We start from the raw sequence: 24,073 nt of genomic DNA on the forward strand, positions 1-24,073 counted from the left end.
GCGTCGTAAAACCAATACACAACCAACTACCGAGTTATCTGGATTTATCGTTGGCCCGTATAAATCATTGATGGCACCTGCTTAGCGCCACCGTCCAATTTCGAACACATATCGAAGGTCTGAGGGTGAATAAATTTCAACGACCACTTGTTCATTTTTTTTGTCAATAAAATATTTATTGTAGAGAATGCATGACATTAGAATTCGACGCTTGCCTTTTGTTTTTATCTTTTACTTTATACGTACCTCGATTACAGACTCAATTTTAAATTACGAGAGTGCGATATAATCAGCCTGTTCGCAAAGAACAACAAAAAAAGAGAGAATTTCCTCTGGCGCGCTTGCCATCGCTCTTCCGGGGATCAAATGCATTTCGTATAGCTATCTGTGTACGTGTACACGCAGAGGCGGGGTGCGCAACAGTCGCGACGAAAAAAACGCAATTTTTCCCCCATAGGGATGCAGTGCAATACAATTATATTAGAGCTGAAAGTTGCTTCTTTAACAATTAGAATTTACAGATAAACCTCTCTCCTTCTCAGTTAAATTCGTATTTATAACATTACCTAATATATATCTCGATTGTGTAAATTGTTTTTTATTTTGCAGCCTTGTAAAATTTTTTTCGTTCCGTGCGTGTATATATATGTATGTATGTATATATACACATATGTATATTTCTACATATTCTGTAAAATCGACAAACTCGCGCTGCTGACAAATCCTAAAACGTACCTCCTCTTAATCCATAACCCTAAGATACATTTCGAAGAACGGTACTTGTATAACGCTTCTTATAATGTAGAAAGACGAACGGGTAAAGAAAGAAAAAAAAAAAAAAAAAAAAAAAAGTCATTCGCCGTCGCACACACTCGCGGAGAAACAACTCTTGCGCACGCTACATCGATTGCGCCCTCCCTTAACTCAGCATCTTCGCTCTCCCATCCGACGTGACAGCGCGAGGCCGCAGGAAGGCAGCCCGACGCCACGCACGCTCTCGCTCCACCGACGACCTACAAACTGCGAAACCTTCGCGGGTTCGTCGATCATTAGATTTTTCTTTAGCCTTTTGTCTTTTCAGCGGCTATCGGCGCCTTGGCTCGTTTGGCCGAATGTAGGTCGGTCTCCGCGCCTCCAGCCGCGCCGAGCACGCTTACGTATGCGCGGGCAGCGGTGGTGCGAGGCTTCGACGTTCCGCAGCTCGCGTACGCACGCACGCACGCACGCACAGCTCGACGGGGAGGCGGCGTCTCTTCGTACGCGCACCGCATTCGTACACTTACGCGATACACGGAATTCATTTTGTTTATTTACGCTTTTTGGCAAAAGAAACTATTGTAATACCTGAAACACTTACGTTATTTGTCCTACCGAGGGAAAGCCGTTCGTCGTTCTCTCTCGCGACTGCGGCGTTCTGCGTCGTCTCGCGCGAAGAAGAGAAAGAAAGAGGGGCGGGAGAGAAGATTGTACATTGCTACACGGAGCCGCGAGAAGCCTGCTTAGCAGATATAATCACGCGAGTCGCGCGCGCGTACGAAGGCAAGCCAAAGGTCCGCCAGCGACATTGTATTGAGCCTCCGACCGACGTTGTTCCCAACAGCTTCCGCTCTTGCCGGCGCCGTCTATACGAGATTAACTGCCGGGTTACTCTGGACCGAGCTCGGATAGATCGACGGCGCCGTCGCCGCTTCGTTAGCGCCGCCTTCGAGCTTTTTCTTTGTTGCCTCGTGCTCGGGAGTGAATTTACATTTTCAGCGGGAGCTCGCTGAACACGAACGCTCCAATCGATGCGCGATACGGAGAGCGTACTCGAGTCGAAAGCCTCCCGCCGAGGAGAGCGATCGACGCCGCGCCCGATTGATTAGCCTCAGCGCGCCCGAGATAAATATGCCGGCTTTGGCGCGGCAGCGCGAAATGGGCAATAATCTTCGATCGGCCGCGACGCTGTCTCGCGGCCGGGCGCGTCAATCGCCGCGGCGTGGCCGTTGGCTTGCCTCGTCGCGTGGTGTCGTGGCGACCACGTCCGTTTTGTCGCTGCGCTTCTCGCTTTGCTTCGTGTACGCGTTATTCTCGTCGAACTCTTGAAAGACTGGATGGGTCCATTGTTTTGCACGCGCGCGCGAGTTTTCACTTATTTATTTGTTTTTTCTTTTTTCTTTTTTCTGTTTTTTTTTTGCTTTCTTGATCAGGTACGATACGCCGTCGGTGGGCTTTTCTTATGTACAATGATCGTTGCTACCTACAGTAGGAGACGCTACGCGGTGGCTTACGCGACTAATATAACGACGACTCAGGTACGTGAGATTTCCTTTTCTCTTAGCTATAGTATCGAAAGAGTATCTAGGCTGTGTTTTCTTTTTCTTTGTCTCAACTATATAAAAAATTTCGCTTACGACAACGACCTTATATTTATGTATAATCTCTTGCGAAAATTGTTGCTTGGAAGATAGAGGTTTTTTTTTCGTTTGCTTTTCTTTTCCAGTAAGACACAATTAGATCGTTCTGTTTTGTCCGTGAAAATCAAAGAGGTTTGGAAGAAGGTAATCACACTCAGAGCATTAAATGTAGATCGGAGAAACTTGCTAAGACTATACGCGCGAATTTAGCGACGCGGTGTAAGATTAGAATGATATTAACTTGCAATGTAGCGGCGTCTCTTTATTATCATCGTTATTTTGTCTTGCATGGTTTGTTCATTCAGTTTTTTAAGAAAAATACCTGCGCACGCGGGGCACGCGAAGCCTCGCTGAGAGTGCGACGCGGTCCGTACTTTGGTCTCCGGGTCGAGAGAATCCTTGCGCAGCAGCCCCGTTCGTTGATGGCGAATGGTCGATCGCGCTGCGTTCGCGGCGAGACAGCTTTCGTCGGTCTCCGACGCTTTGGCACGTTGGCACACGTTGTCTACAGCACGGTGTCGAGGGTGTCGAAGCTGCGCAGCAGGTGCTCGTCCTTGGAGCACCACTGGACGAGCTCGTCGATGGTGACGAAGCCGTCCTTGTTGGCGTCGATCAGCTGTGAACAGGCAGCCGGTGCGGTGAGTCGCGCGTCCGCGAGGCGAGTCGCCGGCACTCACGTGGAAGATGCGGTCGACGTGCTCGCGCGCCGCCTGCTGGGGCTCGGCGATGTGGGGCGTGGTGTACCTGCCGAGCATCTCGTAGATGGAGCCCACCACGTCGATCATCTCGTGCCTGCTGATCATGCCGTCGCCGTCCAGGTCGTAGAGGCCGAAGACCCACTGGAGCTTGTCCTCGACCGTGCCGCGCGAGATGTTGGACAGGATGGTGAGGAACTCCTGCAAAGAGCGGCCGGCGGGTGAGGCGCGCGCTCGGGCGTTCTCCGTCTCGCCGCGGCGGCTCGGCTCGCTCACCTCGAAGTTGATCTTGCCGCTGGTCTGCTTGTGCTTGATCGTGTTGAAGACGTAGTGCGCGTACTGGCTGGCATCTGCAACAGCCGAACGGCGGTGAGGGCGTCGCCGAGGCGCGCGCTCGGTCGCGGCCGAGCACTCACCGCCCTGCGGGAAGAACTGCGAGAAGATGTGCTTGAAGGCGTCCTCGTCGACGTAGCCGGTGGGGCACTCCTGCTTGAAGCCGCGGTAGATCATCTGGATCTCCTTGCGCGTGAATCGCGTCTTGGCCGAGAGCGTGGTCAGGTCCTCGGGCCTGTGGCGCAGCAGCCCGAAGCCCAGCGTGCCCGAGCCCCCTAAAACTCCTCCCAGATCTTCAACATCCTGCTCTGTAATCCGACAAGCCAGACCAAACACACGCGGCCCATGTACTTCGATCGGCGCAGATTCAACACCTCGCAACTCCTTGGCGCTGCCTCGGTTGTGCGCCTCGTCGAGCAGTGCAAGCTACGGTCGGTGCGGCGCCTAGCGCCGAACTCGTACACAGTGCGCAAATCCTCTACGGCTACCGCGCAACTACTACTTGTCGGAGATAGAGAGGTAGAGAGGCGGAAACGCGCGCGCGCGCGCACAGAGGAAGAAGCTAACTAACTTCGTGAGAGTCGGCCAAAGACAGAATAGAGAGGCAAGCGGGCTTGGAACGAGCGTCAAAAGGAAACGGATTTTTTCTCTCTCGCTTCTCTTGCTCGGATAAAGCCGACGAGCCCGAGCGAGAGCAAAAATTTCTCTCGCTCGCTCGCTCGCTCTTTCGCCTCCGGGACAACGTGCTCTCTACTCTTTCTCTTTTTACCGTCCCTTGCTGACCTTTCCACCCTTCTTTTATTTTTAGAGAGATCGCTTGTTTATTTATCTTTCACAGCGTGCAAGGGGCAAAGAGAGAGAGAGAGAAAAAACGGGCTCGTCATTCATGCGGCGTGCAAGGGGAGGATTCCGGTGTCGTTTATTCTTTTTCTCTTTTTTCTCTTTTCACAGGCCCTGAAAACCACGAAATTGCTTTAAATGCTCGAATGCGTAAATTTATCTCGGCGAGCGAGTGTTTTCGTTTTGACTGCGCAGTTACGCGCGCGAGAGGCGAAGTGGGACAGGATGTAATTAAAAAAGCGTCGACGGGGGTCCTCTCGACCAAGAGGACGCGCGAGACTCGTAAGTTGAGCGACAAAATAAGGGAACAAGAAAACGCAATTCGTTTGGCTTTCATTTCGCGCGTTGCTTCCGAATGTTCATTCTCGAAACGAAACAAGCGAAAGAGAGAGAGAGAGAGAGAGCCGAATGCTCGTCGGGGATAGATCGAGCTGTCAGATGGTTGCGCGCGCGTGGCGAGAGTCGATTCGCGATACGCGGTCGAAATCTCGGCGCCCCGCAATTACATCGCCAGATCTTTCGACGCCTCGGGGCGCGAGATATTTCTATTCGCGTCGAGGGGGGGGGGGGGGGGGGGGGGGGGAATTGTTTTCTCCATTCCACGCGGCTGCGTGTGATGTGAATCGAAAGGGTGCATTCTCCTCTACGTTTCATCTGCATCCAAATCGAAAATTTCCATGCCCGATAAGACGTAAAAAAAGAGTAGGGGGAGGAGTGAGAATGGCGAGGGATCGAAAAGGGCGTCCAGCCTACTGCGTGGCGCGAATTGGGTCGCGCGAGAAGAGACTGACAGCATACGGAATTCGGTTTACCGATCGCTCGCGCTCGGCAATGGACGAGCTTGCGCGAAGCTTTCGACGAAAAGGGCCTCGGTGACTTTGCCACGACGCGCTTCCCACCTCCCCTGTGTCGTGTTCTTTTTATGGTAATCGATAGCTGAATTATTTATCGCGCGTCCGCATTGATTGCCCAATGTAAAAACACGCGGGGCATTAGTTGTCTAGAAATAATTGACCGGAGCACGAGGAGTGCGATTGCGAGTCGGTAGGCAAGAAGTGATAAGGCGACCGGGGGGTGGGGTGGGGGGGGGGGGGTGTTGTCGGAAGGGCTTCGCGCTGAAATCTACGCAAAGTTATCGGGGCCTCGCGTCGCCCGTAGACGCTCTTTTGTCGCGCCGCCGTCCCGGGGAGCATCAGTCACGGCGCGGCTTGCGTCCCAAGCGAGCCGCGGGCGCCGACAGATCCGTCCGACGTTCGATAATCGCTCGGATTAGTCCCGCAGCGCGGATGAATATTCAGTGGCGCGTGCGCTCGCAGCCTCAAAGGCGACCTTCGCTAAAATAAACCGGAGCCGTCAATCGATGGCCAGCCAGCCAGCCAGCCAGCCGCGGCTCCCGGGCACGGCGACGAGCGCGCAACACATGCGCGCCTGCATTATTCAGCCTGCCGCGAGCCCGCGCGTCCGCGGTGGGCCGCGTCGATCTCGGAGATTGCTTGCTTGCCTGCGTGCCCCGCGCGCGTCACAAACCGACGAGCGGACGCCCGACGTTTCGACTCGAGTGCTTTCCTCGGACGGCGCGACGCTTCCCCCCGCGGCTTAACGAGGCCAGGCGGCGCATCGAATTGCAAAGTGCGCGCTCTTTGCCCCCCCCCCCTCCCGCCGCCGCCGCTCGGCCGCGCGAGCGAGGCAACGCCTTTGTGCAGCCTCGCCAATCCTTCTATCTCTCGCTTATTTTATCTACCTCCCCCGCCCTCTCTCTACTCGCGCCAGTGGGAAGAAACCTCTTTAACATAATGCCTCTTTTATGGAGATGATTTTAGTCGCGGTCTGAGCTACGCGCTTCCGCGGCAATAAAGAGCCACTTGGAAGTAGCGCCGTTACGGTCGCCGTCCCTTTGAACCAGTTGGCTTTTAGAGTCCACCTGTTATGCGGCCGCCCGTGGAGAGAGGGACTCCAGCGACGGGCTGTGCAGTTGCGCGCGCTCTCGCGGACAGCCGGCTCCTCGGTGCGGAGTCGGTGCCGGCCCGCGAGCGCACCTTGCGCTATCGACCGCGTTCGGCGGATCTCGGCGAAGCTCGCGCGAGGCGAGTCCGCGGCCGGCAGTCAACGGTCGGATGCTGTGCCGCCGTGTCCAGCGAGCGACGCCCCGCCGCGCTATCGGATTCCGACCCTCCCCTCCCCCGTATAGGCGTATCATTAACGTCCGAGGTGCGATAGTTGTTGACGGATCGATTCGCGGCCGTGATGCCGGGCTAGGCAACGAATCGCGTACCGCCCGATCGAGGTTCCGCGGGAACGAGGTACGGCTTGGGCTCGGAGACGAGGCCGCCGGGATCATCGTCAGCAGATCCGGCTGAGCGATCGGGGGGACGAAACGACGCCGCCGAGCGACGACGACGATATCGAGACGCGGAATACAGTCAGGTGTCGGCAATCCGCTGAGAAATTCGACGCGACGAGCGCTGCCCTCCGCCTACCCCTTCGTCTTTTTCTGCCGCCGCGCTGAAACGCATATTGACTTTTCTGTCGAATAACGGAACTTTGTCGCACTCCTACCTCCCCCTTCCAATAATACAATAATACCGTCGTCGCACGTAAGTAGCTTACTCGTCGCTTATTAACGCGAAGCTGCCTTTTTTCCACGGGAAAGTAGAGGAGAACTCTCCCGCGGTCATCTCGCGCGCTTTGCAGTCAACTTTTGACCCCGTTATAAAAAGCGCCGCACTGGGCTGTGCGACATTCCGGCAAGTCTTCGCGCCAGTCGTAAGTCGCGTATGCGCGATCGCGGAGAGAGAGGGGCTGGGGGGAGGGGCGCTGAAAAGTTTGATTGCCAACTGGCGATTTGCTACACCGCGCGCGTACGTATTTCTTTTCTCGAAAGGCCGCCCGCCGCGATAATTGAGCAACTCGAGCGGAAAGTTCACTCGAGCGACGGGACAAAAGGGGGATTTTTCTTTCTGAGCGCGATAAATTAAGTGATACTCGAGCTTTCTTTACCCTTTTCCCCCCCTCTCTCTCTCTCTCGTTTCTCTTTCCTCGACGAACGTCGATGCTCGTGACGAGTGCCTACGTCGAAAGCACAACATCGGCTTTTGACATGAGAGTCGCGCGCTGCGAGCAAAAATCTCAGAGGCGCCCGTGCGTCTTCCGAAAGACGTCCTCCGAGAGAGAGAGAGAGAGAGAGACGATTATGGTTGGTTTTCGCGACACGGATCTGGTGGAAAGTTGGAGCGCGGCGACGGGCCACGAGCGATAAAAGCCGGGAGCGGCGGCGGCGCGTCGGCAGTCAATAATCGCTAATTGCGCCGCCGCTCTGGCAGCGCTCCACGAGCGTCGCGCGCGAATCTGGGTCGGGCGCGCGCGTGTCGGCTCGGACGCTGGGATCTCTCGCGGCGAAGACGCCCGCGCTCGTCCGGGGGCGCGAGCCCTCGAGACGACGCATCGTCGCGGAATCGATGATATCCCGCGGACGCGGGGCTCCGACCGAGCCCCTCCCCCCACCGCAGATCAGCCGCGGAGCGCCGTGCCGACAGTCAGCGAAGACTTATCGCCTGGAGAAGGCTCGACGCAGCCGGAAAATCCTCGGCGGTTCATCCGCGCGGAAAACTCGGCCGTGATATCCAACGAAAAGGAAAGGAGAACCCTCGAGCCGAGAGAGATAACTCGCCGTAATTCGAGCCACAAACCTTTTAGAGGAAAAAAATAAAGTGAAATAAAATAAATAAAGCCAAAGCAAAGGAAAGAGGAGGAAGAGGCATCGCGTCGATAAAGAGCCGACGTACATATACATATATAGATTTCTTTTTCTCTGGAGTTAGCTCCATCAATCAAACTACGCAGCTGCTTGCGCCTGAGAAAAGGAGCCGCGCTCTCTCGCTCTCGCGTTGCCATGGTTTCCATCCTTGGAAATCCCCGGGCGTTTGAACGCGCATGTGCGCGTGCACACGCGAGGGGGGCCGCTCCGGCAAACGATTGTTTACGCGCGAGCGCATTATACCTTGGGCGAGTCATATCGCCCGAGAGACCTCTTCCGCCGACGGACCGCAAGACTGCGGCGCGCCGTTTGCCCGCGATCGCCGCCCGAATTAATTATAGACGCGAGCGTCTCGGAGGCGCGCGAGCGGGCGGCTTATCTCGACGTAATTAAGCACCGCGAATCGATTCGCGTCTCGGCCCGCGCACCTTCAAAGCCAACCTCGGCGCGCACGCACTGCCGGCTCGGAAATAGGCTGCGCCCCCCCCCCCCCAGAAGAGAGGAGAGCCGTGCGCGCGAAAAGACTCGCAAGCGCAATGCCGACGAGCTTGCCGCCTTTGTTCGCGCGCCGTCGCCGCTTAATTCAAAGCGCGGCTCGTTTATTCCACGAAGAAGGCATTCGCGCGCTCGCTCGGCCGAGATGAAAGGAAGGAAAAAAAAACAACGACGACAATGACAACGCGAGATCGCCTCGCGCGCGTGACTCTTTCGCGATCGGGACGGAATCTCTCGTAAATGTTCCCCAACCGAGGATTTTACTCGACCGCGAGTCTTTCTCTTTTTCCAGCGATTGATTGACAATTTTCTCTTCGCCCCCCCCCCCCCCCCTCACTAACACACCGACTGCCCCCACCGTCCACGAACGCGCGACGCTTTCAATTCACTCTATCTCCTCTTTTTATTGCCTACAGTGTACCGAGTGACCCAGTTTTTCCCTCGTGTTTTTTTCTTTTATGGATATTTATTTCAATGGAGATATCGCATGATATCTGATATCAAAATACCGTATTTCCCGCGCGCACTTGGAGCGTGCTATTTTACGCGCTCCCCCGATGCCCCGTGCGAGCAAACGACGCGCGGCTCCCTCGGAAAGCCAGCGAGTCGTGGCCGAAATTAATCGCGCGTTCGCCGTACCCAAGGTACTCCGCCGCGGGTCCCTCGCGCCCGCGCGCACGGCTTTTTCACCCGAGCACGTGCGCGCGCGAACGTTAAATTTCCGAAGCTTATATGATGGCCGCGCCGTGCGGCACGGGATAGAGAGAAAGAGACAGACTTTAATTAAACTTGCAATTTTACTTGCGGCGCTCGCGTCTCTAATTCGCCGGGGCTGGGAATAAAGGAGAGGAGGAAAAGTATCTTTTAACGTCCTACATTCTCGCTTTTCGTTTTTCCTCCCTCTCGACGTCACGTTTGCGCGAATGAAAAAACGGACGCGACGATCTTCCGATTTCGACGTGGGGAAACTCGATCCACCGCGACGACATCGGACGTCTCTGAATTCGCGTACAGCCTCAGGGGCGCACGGCCGATGCGACGCGGGGAGGCCTACGCGCTCGCGAAATGCAACGACGCGCTTCCCTTGCAACGCGCCGCGTCGTCCCCCGCGCTCCGTGAAATTTCACGTCGCCGCGGCTCGCGTGCGACGCGCAGCGCGAGCGGGGAGAATTTAACGCCGCGGTAAAATCATCCGGCCGGCCGGCCGCCGCGCGAATTGCAGCCCGCGAGCGTTGAAAAAAATAACGATAATAAAAAGCGAAGTCGTAAACTCGACGATGCGCGCGGCAAACGATAACGGCGCAAGCGGAGGAAGCGCGAGGCGTTCCGGCGAGACTCGATCGGGCGTTCTGCTCTCCCGCCGGCGGGAGCGGCGCTTTATCGCTCGCGAATACGAGCCATCGCGGAAACTCGCGGGGAGCGCTCCGCGGATATTTTTTGCGCTCTTGCCACTTGGTTGCGTTTCTTTTGGGATTTATCGTCGATGCACGCCCGCGCGAGGAGAGTTTCCCGATCGAACGCACGGCCGCGCACTCGCGATCCAAGTTTTCGCACGGGACCGAGTCGCCCGGACGCTCGCGAAGCGTGGACGAGAAACGCGGGTCCAAGTGCGGCGAGAGCCGCGAGCCGAAAACAATGGGATCGCCGGGGCTCGCACATGCTAGCGAGCACTCCCCGGGCGAGAGCCACGCGCCGGACGCGCGTACGCATGTACGCATAAGGAGTCGGAACTGCCAGCGACTGGCGTCCGCCGAAGGGAACCGCGACGGGAGAGAAACACGCGGTGGCGGCCAAATATAACACGAATGTTTTTCTCGGCGGCAATGCCATTATCTGCCGGCTGCCTGCCTGCCTGCCTGTCTGCTTCATCCAGCGGAGCGGATACGTCCGAAAGCGCTCGCGCGCGGCTAAAAAGAGCTTTCGCAAGCAGTGCGTAAGACCAGCGCGCAGGGTGGTCCCAGCTCGTCGGCTCGGCACGCCGAGACCTCGAATCCAGTCGCCGAGGTGTTGAATACAACGCTCCGCGTGTGCGTGACTTGTTTGCCACCTCCGCCGCGGCGCCAGCGACGGAAAGAAGCGACACAACAGAGTGAGATAGGCTTGTGGGTGCAGAGAGAAACAGAAGTAGTATAGCAGAGAGAGAGGCCAACGTCGTCAGCCGGGGAAACGGCAAGGACGAGGCTGCGGTCGTACCGCCGAATCGTCGTTGCGGCTTCTCGGCGACGAGCGTTCGGGACACGATGCAACGACCAAGCGGGCAGGTGCGGTTGGGGGGGGGGGGGGGGGGTAGTCTAGGCGTGCACGCGCGGCAAACTCACTCTTGTCGGCCTTCTTGCGCTGCTTGACCGCCGGCGAGCCAGGCATGGTGCGTGCGCGTGCGTCGCTGTCCGCTCGGTGCTGCCTGTGCGGGCGCGCGCGCCAAACTGAACCGCGCGCGAGCGTCGGTGCCGCGGCGCGGCCCTGGGCAACCTCTGCGCTTGCGTGCGCCGTGCTCGCAAGCGCCGACCTTCGCCGGAGAGAAAGAGAGAGAGAGAGAGAGAGAGCGAACGAGAGTCACAGGGGTGGGCTTTTCTTCCCTCTTCGCGCGTCGTTCCGATCGCGCTAATAGATCGCACTCGAGAAGCCGCGTTCGGCGCGCGCGGAGCAGCTGCGCTGGCGTCAACAGATTCGTCGCTTTCGCGCCATCGTCAGCGCGGGGGCTGTCTTCGATGAGCTTTCGAGAGCGCTGCCGCGACCCCCTCCTCCACTCGTCATCCCCTCGATAACCAGAAAGCGCTGATGCTCTTACAACGCTCTTGCGCGCTGTTCTGTCGGCACAAGTTGCGCAATCTTGTTTCTCACCGAGGAGAACGAGGGGCTCTTTCGCGACGATCCGACACGTTAGCAGCGCCTTGTCGGGGGCACGCGTCTTCGCCACAATTCAGCCGAACGCGCGCGAGGAATAACGTCACACCGAGCCGGCTAGTTGCGGCTCCCGGCGGGCCTCGTTCCACGGGACGTTCGGCCGGCTCGCGCGTACGCATCGCGATCCGACTCGATTGATATATATATACATATATATATCTCGTCGCAGCGCGTCACGCCGACGGATTAAACGCCCCGTTCAGGCCTCGGCTTTTGGATAATTTAGCCAGCCACCGCGCGCCTTTGCCGAGGGATCGCGCTAATTACGGAAAATTTACGGGCGGAAGCTCTCGAGTTTCCATCGAGAGCACGCGATACGCAATCGCGCCGAAGGCGCGTAAATTACGCGGGACGCGGCGCCTATATCGATCCGCCTCTGTCGCGCGTTATTTTCCTTTTTTGCCGCGCAAGGCATAAATAACACGGACAAAGCGCGCGCGCTGACGCTTTAATTAACGGCGCTTAGGTGAACCCGGTCGTGAAAAGAAGTTGATTGATTGGGCGTTCGTTTCGGTCGGAGCGCGAAGTGGGTCTCGATACGCGACACGTCGATCGGACGAGAGGGAGAGAGAGAGTGAGAGAGAGAGAGAGAGAGTTGTCGAGTGGCACATAGGATGGACGGCTACTCGACATTGCGCCCACCGCGGCTGCTTTCCTTTCGTCCTCCCTTTCCCTCCCCGCCGCGAGTATGCGACGTATCCTTCGCTTTGCCGCTCGCCGGCGCGGCTCTGATTGCGAATAATTTGCATTCGCACAGCAGCGCGGCACGTGCCTTTGCCTTCGCGTCAAGGGATATAACGAGCGGGGGACGGGCCCGCGTGCTCTCCCACTGCTCGCAACCGCGCAAACCAACTCGAGGTTTTTGGTGCCGAAGCCCGAGGGCCTTCGCGGCCGAGTCGAGGCCACTCGCGAATGAGAACTCGCGGCAATGAGCTCCGCGCCCCTCGTCGGCCGTCGCGTCTCTCCCGCGCTCCACGGCGCTGCGACGTCTCTTATCGAAAGCGCGCGCGCGCGCGAGGGCCTCGCGATCGCCGAACTGCCGAACTGCGCAGAGATTCGAGTCCGCGACATCTGTGCCCGGGGACGCTCGAAGGAGCGCGCGACGAGAACTCGCGGAAAAGTGGAGCGTCGCGACGTGCTCTCGAGTCGCGGACTCCAGGTCGTTCGTTAGCGTCGACGAGCGCAGAAAAGCGTCTTTCCGCGAGCCCCACTCCCCTCTAATTGCAGAATGGCGCGACCCGCCGAATTGCGCGCACCTATATACCGGAGCCGCACGCGCGGGCTCGTTAAAAAGGAGGGCACGGCGTCTGTTAACGCGCGATTAGAGCTCGCTCAACTGCCTTTCATCGCCGCGAACGCGCGAACGCTGTTGTCCAATTCCGTCGCATTGCGCGGCCTGCTAATTACACGAAAAAGAGAGAAAGAGGGAGAGAGAAAGAGGGAGAGAGAGAGAGAGAGAGAGACAGAGAGAGTGGGGGCAAATCGTCCCGCGTCGATGTCGATTCGCGCGGCTGGGCGAAAAAAATTCGCGAGCCGGGTATAAATTAGCATATCAATCGACCCGATCGGGACAATAACTTGGCTGATTGAAAGAGCTTTTTCCGCTGCATTTAACGCGCTTCCGCTCGCTCGGCAATCGATATGGCCGGCGCTTAACAAGCGCGTAGAATGCCCAGCGAGGCGGCTTGGCTCGCGGCCTGGCGTCGTTCTCGCGGGCGAGAGGCTGCGGTGGCTCGCCGCCGGCGCGGCTCGAGACGTCCCGCAATCGCCCTCTAGCCGCGGCGACGATCGATTGCCGGGCCTTTCTTTCCTCGGCTTTCCCTACCCCTCCCGCTGCTCTATAGCGCGCCTACGGTGACGCTCGCGCTCGCGGTCCCATTGGCGAACGACGAGTTCGGGCTGCGTTCCCTTTGACGCGCGGAAATAGTTCGCGATCGCCTTCGCAACCAAAGTAAAAGAAACTCGAGCTTCCCGAGCCGACAGTTTCGCGGCGTAGCCCGTTTGCGTAATAAAGCACTTGGCGGGCGTTTCGAACGCGCCGCGCTCGTTAAAAACTTTGACGGGGAGGCGAGCGCAGCTGTTCGCGGGGCGGGTTTTCGGCGCTGCTGCGTTTTAGCGACGCTGATCAAGTGCAGTCGGCGAGCGAGCGAGGCTCCATTTTCCGAAATTGTCTCCGACGTCTCCGCGCGGAGCTCGCTCGTAAGCGCACGCTGCTCATAGATGGCATAATGTGTGCCGTTCTGAACGCTTCGTGTATTTCGCGATATTAGGAACTCGGAAGCCAGGCAATTCGGTGAATGCTCTCAGTGCCGCAGTCTGCAACGATGAAGGTTGATCGCGAAATTTCGACGGGAATTCTGGGATTACGCAAAATCGAGGCGAAAAATCGACGCGAACGGCTAATAGCCGAGGATGATCGGGCCGAAAGTCGCGTCCGCCAGTAAATTGAAACGCCAACGCCACTGCAATAGATTCGCAGTCATACGTAGCCATAAAAGCGCCCGGATAAATACTCGGCTCGCTTTTTGCCCGCGACGTACGCGCGCGAATGATTTAACGTCCAATACGAATCACGGGGGCAAACTGAAATTTAATTCGCACGTCGGGCGCCGTATCGCGCCCGCACAGAAGCCAATTTATCCTGCAGATGTATTTTCGGCGGACGCGAGTTCAAGTTTTTTGAGCGGCACGAACGAGGGAAAGAACAGCACACGCGGAATCGTAATGCGAAAGACAAATGCGCGGCGCGTATATACGCGTGAAATATACCCATTCCGGGCCGTTCCCAATAGCCCGCAAAATATGACGCGAACGAGACGGCGCGTTCCCTCAAAAAAGAAAATTGAGATCCGGAGATATATCTCGAGATTAACCGACAGCCGTGCTCTGGAACGCTTTCTTTTTTCGACGAAAATTCTTCAATTTTTTCGATCTAACGGCTTATCGAGATTTCGCCAAGCGTTTAACGTCAAGATTCCTTTTAGCCGACGCATATACTGCTAAACTGAAGTCTCGGCTGCGCTCGACATGAATATATAACGAAAGTTTAAGCCATCTCAAGCCCTACTCTGCTGAAATTTTTTAACAACTCGGCGAGTAAGACGCTCAACCCCGAGCAAGAGCCGAGTACACCGAACTTTATATCTTCAAATGAGAGAGTTTTTAATTCGCGCGCAATGAAAAAGTAAATGTCGCCACTTACGCAAACTACACCCGAGCACAAAAGTCCACGAATAAGTCTCGGAAATGAGAGTCGATTCAGACGCCACCGACGTTCTCCACAAAAGGTTTTCGAGGCAACGAGAGCAGCGCAGCAATTTCCCAAGGTTTAAGCCGAATGCAAATGCGCTAAGAGGGAGTAGCAATTTTGGTACGACGGATCGCTACGGAAATGCAAAAATCAACGAGTGCTTTGTTCCTTTGAAAAGTGGCTACTGCACGCGCGGTAGACTACCTCGAGTCTTTACAAATTCTCGGTGCTTTCAAGAGGGGAAAAAAAAGATCGACGTTATACTCGCGAAGATTCGTCGAGCACAAGCGAAATTGTTTTGCAATGTTACTCGTTGGCCTAATTATCCAGTCGTTCAAGAAGATCTAGACGTACACAGCGATATGGCATGGACGTTACAGCACAGCATCGAAACAAAGACAAAAGCCAGTGGCCGACCGCTCTCGCTCGCTCGCTCGCTCGGTCGCTCGCTCGCAACGTCAGTGAAAGAGGGGAAGAAACGTTGGTCCCCGTCCGTCCCGTCGAATCCCGTGCAAGTAGTACGCGATGCGCGCGCATTTGCCTCTATCGCATTGTTGAAATAACTTTGATGTATCATAAGTAATTCTCCTTATTCGCTTCTTGCAAGGCCGCATGGATTGCTGCTGCCGGCGCCGCGGTCAGAATGAGTGCCGAGGACCTGTCGAGTCTGTCGTACAAAGAACTCCAGGCCCTCGCCTCCAAGCACAAAATTCCTGGTAATGTCAAGGTAAGTAAACCCAAAAATATATCGACGGCGATACGGCAACGCTGTTTGCCTTCGTAGCAACGTTGCTCATAGTAAAGAGTCAACCTCTCTGTGGTGAGCTTTGAACTTTTCTTTTTTTTCTTGAGGCTTTCATTGATAACCGTTTGTCCGCTGATCGTTGCTACTGTTCAAAAGTGCCGACGAGATTATACCTAAATTGTTTGGTGACAATGATTTTTGTGGTGGTTTTTTGGTTCTGGATTTTGTTGGGTATTTATATTTTAGATTGATAATTCATTTTGTGCAATTGTGATTTGTCCATTCAAAGTTTAGATTCATTAAATAGCTTGCAAAAGATGTTTTATAGATATGGTGTAGTTTGTACTGACATGACTATATTAAACTATAATGAAACAATTTGTGGATTGCAGAAACAAGTGCTTGTGAAGATCCTTCAATCGGTTCGGTCAGGTAACAATTCTGAGGTGACAAGGCTGCTGACTGATGTGAGAAAGAACCGTAAGAAGAGGATGAAAAGGTTGAAAGCCATCAAGAAAGAGGAACAAATGCTGAAGGTGATGAGTCACGATTCTAACGATCATGCGATGCACAACAACTATTTATTGTTTTCTATTCATCAGCAACAGTCACAGCAATACCCTTTCCAATGGGTGAGACTTTACTACTAAAATGAACTCATGACAGATGTGATACCATTGAAATGTCAAAGCTCATTAAGTTAATTGTATGATATTTTATGGTAAATAAAGGTATGAAATATTCATATTGCCTCTGCACATTTGTAGGTAGGTGCAGAAGAAGAGGTAAACACGTACAAGTATGACGATATGAAATACAATTTGACATACAATGACATTCGACAGTTTGTTTATTACTCTTCTCAAAATTCATACGGTAATTGCGACAACAACAATAATTCTACTCTCCTTGATGAAATAATGGACCTTAGAACTGAAACCACAGTTTCCAATTATCGATCCACTTTAGATACTAGTCGTGTAAATGAAAGTAATCAACAACAGCAAATGGCACAACCTACATTAGAAGACAGTGCAACTCATAAAACAATGTTGCTCAAAAAAATGTTGCAAGCTCCTGCTGGAGCAAACTTGGGTGCTATTGCAAGTCCAGCTCCAAGTACGTATCTCACTTAAGCTTCGGTGTTTTGATTTTGATTTATTTTTATTGGAAAATGTTTTCTTGTTCAATTATTTAAGTCATTACTTAAAACGTTTTTATTTTCAATAAGCAAAACCTTCAGCACATTTGTACAGTATTTCAGTCATTCAAATAGTTTTCAATTTCATTCTATTTGAAGATAACAAAAATTTTCAATTGGAATACGTGAGAGTCTCGTAACAAGCTACAATTGGAACGAAAACGTGTTTTCGTTTATAGGCTGGCCTGTAGAGTCATATCCCCTGAGAGAGCATTCGCCAGACAACTCGGAAACGATGACCGCCAAATCCGACATCAACGAAAACGACGAAATCTGGCAGGACAATGGTTTGACGGCAACTACGCCCACTGGCTTGATCTGTCAATTCGACTCGACTCAGAATTACGATAGCCATTGCTACAGAAATGCTGACTCGTTCTACAGACCTTCCCTTGACAATGGGAATTCTTTGGTACTTTAATTTTATTACAACCTTATTCGAAATCCGGTCAATTTGGTTGTTCGCTGAGCTCATATTGATTAATTAAACTATCGCAATTTTTGTCGAAATCATTTATTTCGAGTAAAAATTAATTTTAGATATTAATTTTGTAAAATTTCTTAATAATTAAGAATAGACGCAATTTGATAAACTTTTTTAAAAGTTAACAATTGTTCATTTACGTTTTATTTGAATAATTCGAAAAGTCACTGAGCTTGAATTTTCATCTTGGTAGTGCTATACAAAATGCTCTGAGTTTATGATTACAGTAAAATTAGATATTGAGTGCTCATTTTAGTGGAGAAATGAAGCGTTTTATCTTCTATTTCGCCGGAACAAGAAGATAACTGGAATCTTAATTAGAAATTATATGTTCGTTACGTTTAGTCTCGTTCATAATTGAAAAATCTATTTCCGATATTCCTATTGAAAAATTTATTGAATATTCATTTCACATTGTAAACTACAAAATTTTCTCTAAATTTAATCGACCAATAAACTATATCGATAAAGTTTCACAACTGACTAAAAACATTTCCTCTTACATAGAATTGCGAACAGCAGCAGCAGCAACAGCAGCCTTACCAGTTTGAGTTGGGCCCGCAGGCAGATGCCCAAGAGAGCTGTCGAAGTTGGTTGGCATCAAACTCAAGTCTGGACGTTATGCCAACGGGAGGACCGCTTACCCTCGAATACGACGCAACATCGATCACCCGTTTTGGCCCGTGCACCCCAATTCAATATCACAGTCCTGAGGACGCGGACTTGCTTAATACTACGACGACTACTCCTCAACATCAGCAACAACAACAGCAGCATTTGGACAATCCCTATTGCTTTGCCAGTGATCAGATGTACAGTTCGGTGAGTCGATTGGAAAGTGGTCGCTCGAGAGTATTTCCAGCACTCACTTTGTTGGCTTCTGCGGCTCAGAACTTTGCTCGATATACATTTGAACTTTGTTGGGATTTTAACGAAACGTTACGGGCTCTGCGAATTTAATTACGCCAGCTGACAGCACCTAATTAAATCTAGCATTGTAATACCTCCGCATTCAATTTGAAATAATCTAATTTTATGTTTTCAAATCACAATATTTTTTTAAGAACTATTTCCAGCCTATCGAAAATAGTAAAAAGATAATGACGACTTTTCCGTTCTGTATGAAGCAGTTTAAACAATTTAAACAGTTTTATTGATGATATACAAGAACATTGCATTAGTTGCTATCTTGAACTTCCAATTTGCCATTCAACGAAAGTCAATATTGTGTTGTTAAAACTCTCGTATCGTAACTGTCATTAGATTCAATTATTTAATTTTAAAATTATTCAACATGACTTTATCGTGCAGCGTTTACAACTAACGTAGAGTGGAGGCGAGAACATAATCATTAGGAATAACATCTATAGCCGTAGCTTAATGTGTTATTCCCTTGAAAGTTTCATCAGTGTACGCTCTTCATGTTTTAGTCGATTAGTTTGTACACTTTGAATCAATTTCCTGTACGGACCAACGTCATTTCAAATTTGCGCGCTGTGTGTACCCGATAGATTTTAGTTTAATGGATGTAGTTGTCAAATCGAGATCGTCTATCTAACAATCTGCTCCACGCTGGGTTTTTAGCAAGCACCCGTCATAAACAACCTGCTGGAGCCAAGCGAGATAGTGCCAGAGTTACCGTCGTTCGAGGAGCCACCGCCGCCACCGCGCTACCGACCGCACGACTTTTATGACTCTGACTACAATGGCCAGCAGCAGCAAGGGACGTCGCAGCAGCAGGCCCCGCCGCCCATATATCATGTGCACCTTGAGAACATTGGCTACGACACCGAGTATTATCAGCAGAGCGTGCCCGCGCCGTTCGCTAATCAACCCGACCCCCTGCAACAGGTGCAGCAGCAGCAGCAGCAGCAGCAGCAACAACAACAACAGCAACAGCAACAGCAACAGCAACAGCAGCAGCAACACGCGTACCCGCCACCACCGGCTTACGGTGAGTTACACGCCAAGAGCTCTCCGCTGGAATCTGGGTCACGCTTGGATAATTGCTCTCCGCTGCGCGCTACTCTTTAAAGGTCTCGTTTGTTTTTTTCATTAATCGCCTGTAATCAGGTCTTCGTTTTCAATTGATAAACGAGGAAACGGTTAAAGAGGAATACGTGATCAGCGATTGCGAAGCGTATATCAATTATATGATTTCGAAATCTCTGGTGCGCTTAGTCGGGGTAATCATAGCGGATGGGTATCTAACTTTCGTTCGGGGAGTAGCAAAGTTTTCGTAAGCGTGCGCAGACAATCAAGAACTTTTTGATTAATTATATTATTCGCGACATTACAATAATAGTGAAAATATCGGGTTCATGAATTTGATAACGTGTCGTAGTTTGTCGTGCACTAACTTGGTGTGACGGGAGGGCGGGTAGTAGGATGATGGTCTTTATTAACATATCTTAATTTTATGTTCCAACTCTCTCAGCCGCTGACGCTGTAATGAAATCACAACCTTTGTTATAAATTCGCCTGGTCTAACGAGTTTTCACTGCTCGCGTGGTGGAGAGAAATTGAATCTATAAGCGACACGAAATGTGTTCCATTCATATAAAATTTTGTTTGACTTTAAGAGTTGACAGGCTTCGAAATTTATGGGATACGGATAGCCTACTATTTCACTGTCTGTCGACAATGTGCGCTGCTTTCAAAGTATAATAACTCATGGTTGTGGAAACAGTATAGCGATTAGAATATTTTAGAGGGAGGTCGAGAAAAATGATTAATTTTTTTAATGTTTAACTGTCAGTTTTTTGTAAACAATTGAAATTAAATATCTGGTCCAACTTCTGTAAGTTTTGACAGTTTGCAATTATTAAAGATTGATAATTGATTTTAGTTGTTAGATGGAGAAGGTGGTGATGAACTTTTTAAATATTTAATATGTATCATGAACAAACCAAGCCATGTAAAAATGTGAAAGAATTAAAAATAACAAGTGTTTTATATTTGATTAATTTTAGGCTCAGGAGTGCTCGACACCTATTGGCCACGTTGGTCATATTCAGACCTTCCAGTAATAGCGTCTCGCACAGGTGGTCGGAACTTGGAAAATACACTGAATTTGTGTCCACCGAACTACGTGATCTATTCGAAACTAACTGAGACGTGCTGCGTGTACAGCAACAAAACTCCGGTGATGACATTACGCAAAGGTGAAAATTCAACGGCGATGACACATCAGCAAAACGTCAATGTCGGTAGTCCTGGAGAATTCAGGCAGCACAATTTCTCGTCGAATTATCTGTTGTACGACGGTGGCTCAGTCGATCAGATAACCCCTGCGAGTATCATTTGAGGATAAGTCATTTCCTACTGACGGTTCTTTTCTCTATCGGCCGTGATAATTTTGCTTTTCGAAACTGTTTACATAATTTTTCATAATGATTTTTCGTTGCAGCTCACGGCTGTGATTTCAAGTGCCATAACTGTAAGAGTTTCGAGGAATTTTTTTCGATGATATGTAGGATTCTGTCTTGTTACTTTAATAGGAGTGGAGGTGAACTAGAATTATTTATTTGTTGGCAATTTACACTTTGAATAGATTTTACGCAGTATTTAAATTAGAATCAATAATGATTGCTTTATTTAGAAAATAAATTAGTGTATCTGAACGGGCAGCATTTATAATTGATAATACATATGAGTGATCATTTGATATGATCTTGAAGTGCATTTATTCATTGTAAAATGACAATTCTAAAGAATTCATCTATTCTTGTCGATTTTTGTATAATTTTTTTTTTAAATGTTAACTTTTAACACAAAGTTCTAAGCAAATAGTTGAAAATCCAATAACATCTCATATAAAATGATGATATAAATGTAAGAGGAAATAGTTGAGGCGAGCCGTTTATTTTTCTTTTATTTAGAATTTGTTTAAATTTGATTGATCCGTCAATTATGGCCTTGTTAAGTTGTTGATGACAGAAGGTGGCTAAAGTGCATATTTGGACTGAATATCTTTTGTATAGCGTGTACGGACATATGATAAACAAAGGAGGATAATTAGGGTCCAAACTAATATTACAATTACATGCATAGGTATGAATATCTATATTTTTTTGTTACTACGAGAATATTCGATTGTCTTTAACCGGAGTTGTTATAACAGATATGTTCAAACGTGCCTATAACGATAAATTTAATACTCAATTTCCATTCAGTACTTAATTTTGTCACCGTTAAGATTACTTAATTTCCGTATTGACATAATCATACATATTATGTTCAAGTATATTTTTATACCGAATAAAATTGTTTCATTTCATATTTATTTCTCGTATTTTTTTGGGGTATTATTACTTGTAAAGTCGACGAGGCGGTGATAGTCAAGAAAAGCTTGATATACAAAGAAAAGCTCACCAGGTTCCGGTTGCGGATTGAAACGTTGCTTAATGAAGTTGAAAACTCTCAGTGGTATGGAATCCTTTTTACGCTGTTTGTAAACAATCTCACTGTCGGGTACGTCGGAGCTCCGAGCCTCTCCATCACCTCCCGAACGACTTGTCACGTGCACCGTGTACATCCTGAAAGTTTTGCAAGTAGTCAGTATCAGGCGAAACTCGTGTTGTAAACTTGATTTTCGGCGTGTTTAGTGTGGCTCCCTTTGTTAAATAGTTATATTCAACCTGAATATTTTGAATTGAAAAACTAGAATGATAAAGCGTAGTCGAAATTTCAGCGAATTGTGCCACTGCCAAGTTTACAAAGCGCATCAATTCATTTTGTCTAAAATTAACAGTTTGCCGCTCGCGCTATGAGGCTACCACAGAGTGATGTAGGCTTTCATCGTTACACTTTTAACTAGTGTCGACTGTGACGTTTAGCCTGTGAATGTTGTTTCGTTGAATTTCCGCGTACACGCTTCAATTCGCTTTTGTGATTTATAGCGTTACAAAGAAAAAAAGCCCATAATTTAAGTTAAAAAACTCGTATCGTACAGTAACATCGAGGTTTGGTGACAAAAAAGGAAGTTTTTAATTTGTTTTTCTGCGCACTACCGCGCATAAAAATCTTTTGTTTGTAAGCTTAAAATTAAAAGAGCTGTTTAATGTGCCAAAGCTTGGCGCGCTTGCGAGTTTCTTATCGTGGGCCGATTTACATATGTACGATTCACCTTTATGAGCCATAAATTACAACTCGAATAGGGGTGAGAGAGAAAGATATGTGTATATATATATATATATATATATATCCATCTGTATAAGCCGTATATGATCCGTTTCTCTCGTGCAATATTAAAAAGCTTTCACGTCTTGTAAATTGTGAAATAATTCGTGCGAGAGTTATTTTCGTCGTTCGTTTTATTGGGAAATAAGCACGGAATCGATCGCGCGACAGAAGACAAAGCGAGTCAAAGGCAGAAATGCAGTTTGAAATGTGCCGTGTGTGCCCTGTAGATAGAAAAAGCAATTTAAAACTCGTTAATAATGCAGCAGGTCCAGAAGGAACACAATCCAAAACGAAGGTACATCGGAGGGGCGTTTTGTTTGCTCTGTCGTCGTCGGGGTAAATAATTGCAATGAGAGCCCGCCAGTCGCAGTGCTCATTCATTATTCCCAGGCGTCGCGTCACTTATATATATACGTAGCACTCCGCGCGCGCACACGCTTGTGCCATTTGAATTAATTAAAAATATTTCTCGAGAGCGACAAATCGGCAATCGAGCGTGCAAATGAAACTGCGGCGCCAAGGATTGCAACTCAATTTCTGGGAATTCGTTGGTCGCGAAGTACACAGTAGAGATGGGAATTAGGAACACGCTGTGCGAGTTTGTCATGCGAGCGGTGCGGCTGGTAATTACTGTGTACGCAGTTCCTTAATAACTCGCGAGCGTATGTACGTTGCTTGCTGCGACTCTTTATTTTACTTATGAATGGCTTTGCTCAAGATTATACGCGCACTTTTAATTGAATGCTCCCAATTGTTCTGTCCGGCGAAACCATTCCAAGCTTTCATATTTACTTGAAAGTTGTAACTGTAAATGGCTCATTGAACACGGATAGAGCCAGAAATGAGTTGAAATGCTGATTCGGCAAATTTGGTTTAACCGAAAAATAATGCAATTGAAGGCTTCCTTCTAAAAATACGTCTATAAACTCTCTCTCTCTCTATCTCGAAGTTCAGCGAGAGTCTGTCGCCACTTTGTTACTTAAAAATGAAAGCCACTTCCCGTAGAACTTTGGGAATGGCCGTAATTTAATCCCGCGAGGCTTTGCGCTCGCTAACGACCGTAGCGATTCGCACTGACACAGATAGGAAAAAATTCTGCCGCGTGCGCGCGCGCGAGAACAAAGGCAGAGAGAGAGAGAGAGAGTCTGTAAGCTAGCGGCGCGCGTCGATTGCGAGGGAAAGCTCTCGTCCAAATTAAAAGCAGCGAGCTGTAGCTCGCCGAAAGTGGCCTGGAAAAGAGGAGCGAAGCTTGCACGCGCACAAAGGGCAAAGCACTGGAAAGAAGAAGCGCGCGAGCGCGCGCTTACCTTCAGCGTGGCATCGCGCGATCGCTGCGGCTGCGAGTCGACTGGTGCGCGCGCGAGGCGAGAGCGAAGGGAAAAGCTCGCGCACGCTATGCGGATGCGGCCAGGTGCGCCTTCGTATCTTTAATGAGCTGCCGCGCTCGCGCGAGAGTCGAGAGTGCTGGCCTACAGAGAGAGAGAGAGAGAGAGAGAGAGAGAGAGAGAGAGAGAGAGAGAGAGGCAGAGGCTGACTAATTATTTGCTGCCGCGCTCTTTTCTCTTTTTGTCCGTCCGGGTGTTGCCACGACGAATATGCGACATGTGTATTTGCACTGCACTGGCCGGGAAGAGGATCGTGGGGATCGAGTCTGAATCGTTATCGATCTGACGATCGCTGGAATGCTCCAATCATGTTTTACAAGCATCACTTGTAATGAGCATAACAATGTTTCATACATCCAGTAGAGTAAGATTAAAGGAAGATTCAAGTAAAATAGAATCAAGCGTTT

General features: G+C 50.3%; 2 protein-coding genes across 6 annotated transcripts; one reads left to right on the forward strand and one right to left on the reverse strand.

The window, feature by feature from the left end:
* Positions 1 to 164: 164 nt before the first annotated feature.
* LOC131673340 (Kv channel-interacting protein 1-like) lies at positions 165 to 23,964 on the reverse strand. 2 transcript variants are annotated; one of them, XM_058951260.1, is made up of 6 exons: positions 23,589 to 23,953; positions 21,472 to 21,635; positions 3,508 to 3,732; positions 3,368 to 3,441; positions 3,074 to 3,292; positions 165 to 3,012 (listed from the first exon to the last, which is right to left on the reverse strand). In XM_058951260.1, exons 2-6 carry the CDS (start codon positions 21,632 to 21,634, stop codon positions 2,902 to 2,904), a joined length of 792 nt encoding a protein of 263 aa, XP_058807243.1. In that variant the 5' UTR covers position 21,635; positions 23,589 to 23,953; the 3' UTR covers positions 165 to 2,901. The 2 variants fall into 2 exon arrangements, with proteins under 2 accessions (XP_058807243.1, XP_058807242.1); XM_058951259.1 differs by having other exon boundaries at positions 3,368 to 3,732; positions 23,589 to 23,964.
* On the forward strand, positions 15,199 to 21,444 carry LOC131673339 (putative uncharacterized protein DDB_G0282129). Of its 4 annotated transcripts, none has more exons than XM_058951256.1 (8): positions 15,199 to 15,394; positions 15,805 to 15,948; positions 16,015 to 16,044; positions 16,180 to 16,531; positions 16,793 to 17,025; positions 17,605 to 17,919; positions 18,682 to 19,051; positions 20,070 to 21,444. In XM_058951256.1, exons 1-8 carry the CDS (start codon positions 15,311 to 15,313, stop codon positions 20,402 to 20,404), a joined length of 1,863 nt encoding a protein of 620 aa, XP_058807239.1. In that variant the 5' UTR covers positions 15,199 to 15,310; the 3' UTR covers positions 20,405 to 21,444. The 4 variants fall into 4 exon arrangements, with proteins under 4 accessions (XP_058807239.1, XP_058807240.1, XP_058807238.1 ...); XM_058951257.1 differs by having other exon boundaries at positions 15,805 to 16,044; positions 16,180 to 16,288; positions 16,382 to 16,531; positions 20,070 to 21,443; XM_058951255.1 differs by having other exon boundaries at positions 15,805 to 16,044; positions 20,070 to 21,442.
* Positions 23,965 to 24,073: the final 109 nt, after the last annotated feature.

This window comes from Phymastichus coffea, unplaced genomic scaffold (genome assembly GCF_024137745.1).
Source record: "Phymastichus coffea isolate CEN01 unplaced genomic scaffold, Cenicafe_Pcof_1.1 PCOF00172, whole genome shotgun sequence".
NCBI classification, from domain to species: domain Eukaryota; kingdom Metazoa; phylum Arthropoda; class Insecta; order Hymenoptera; family Eulophidae; genus Phymastichus; species Phymastichus coffea.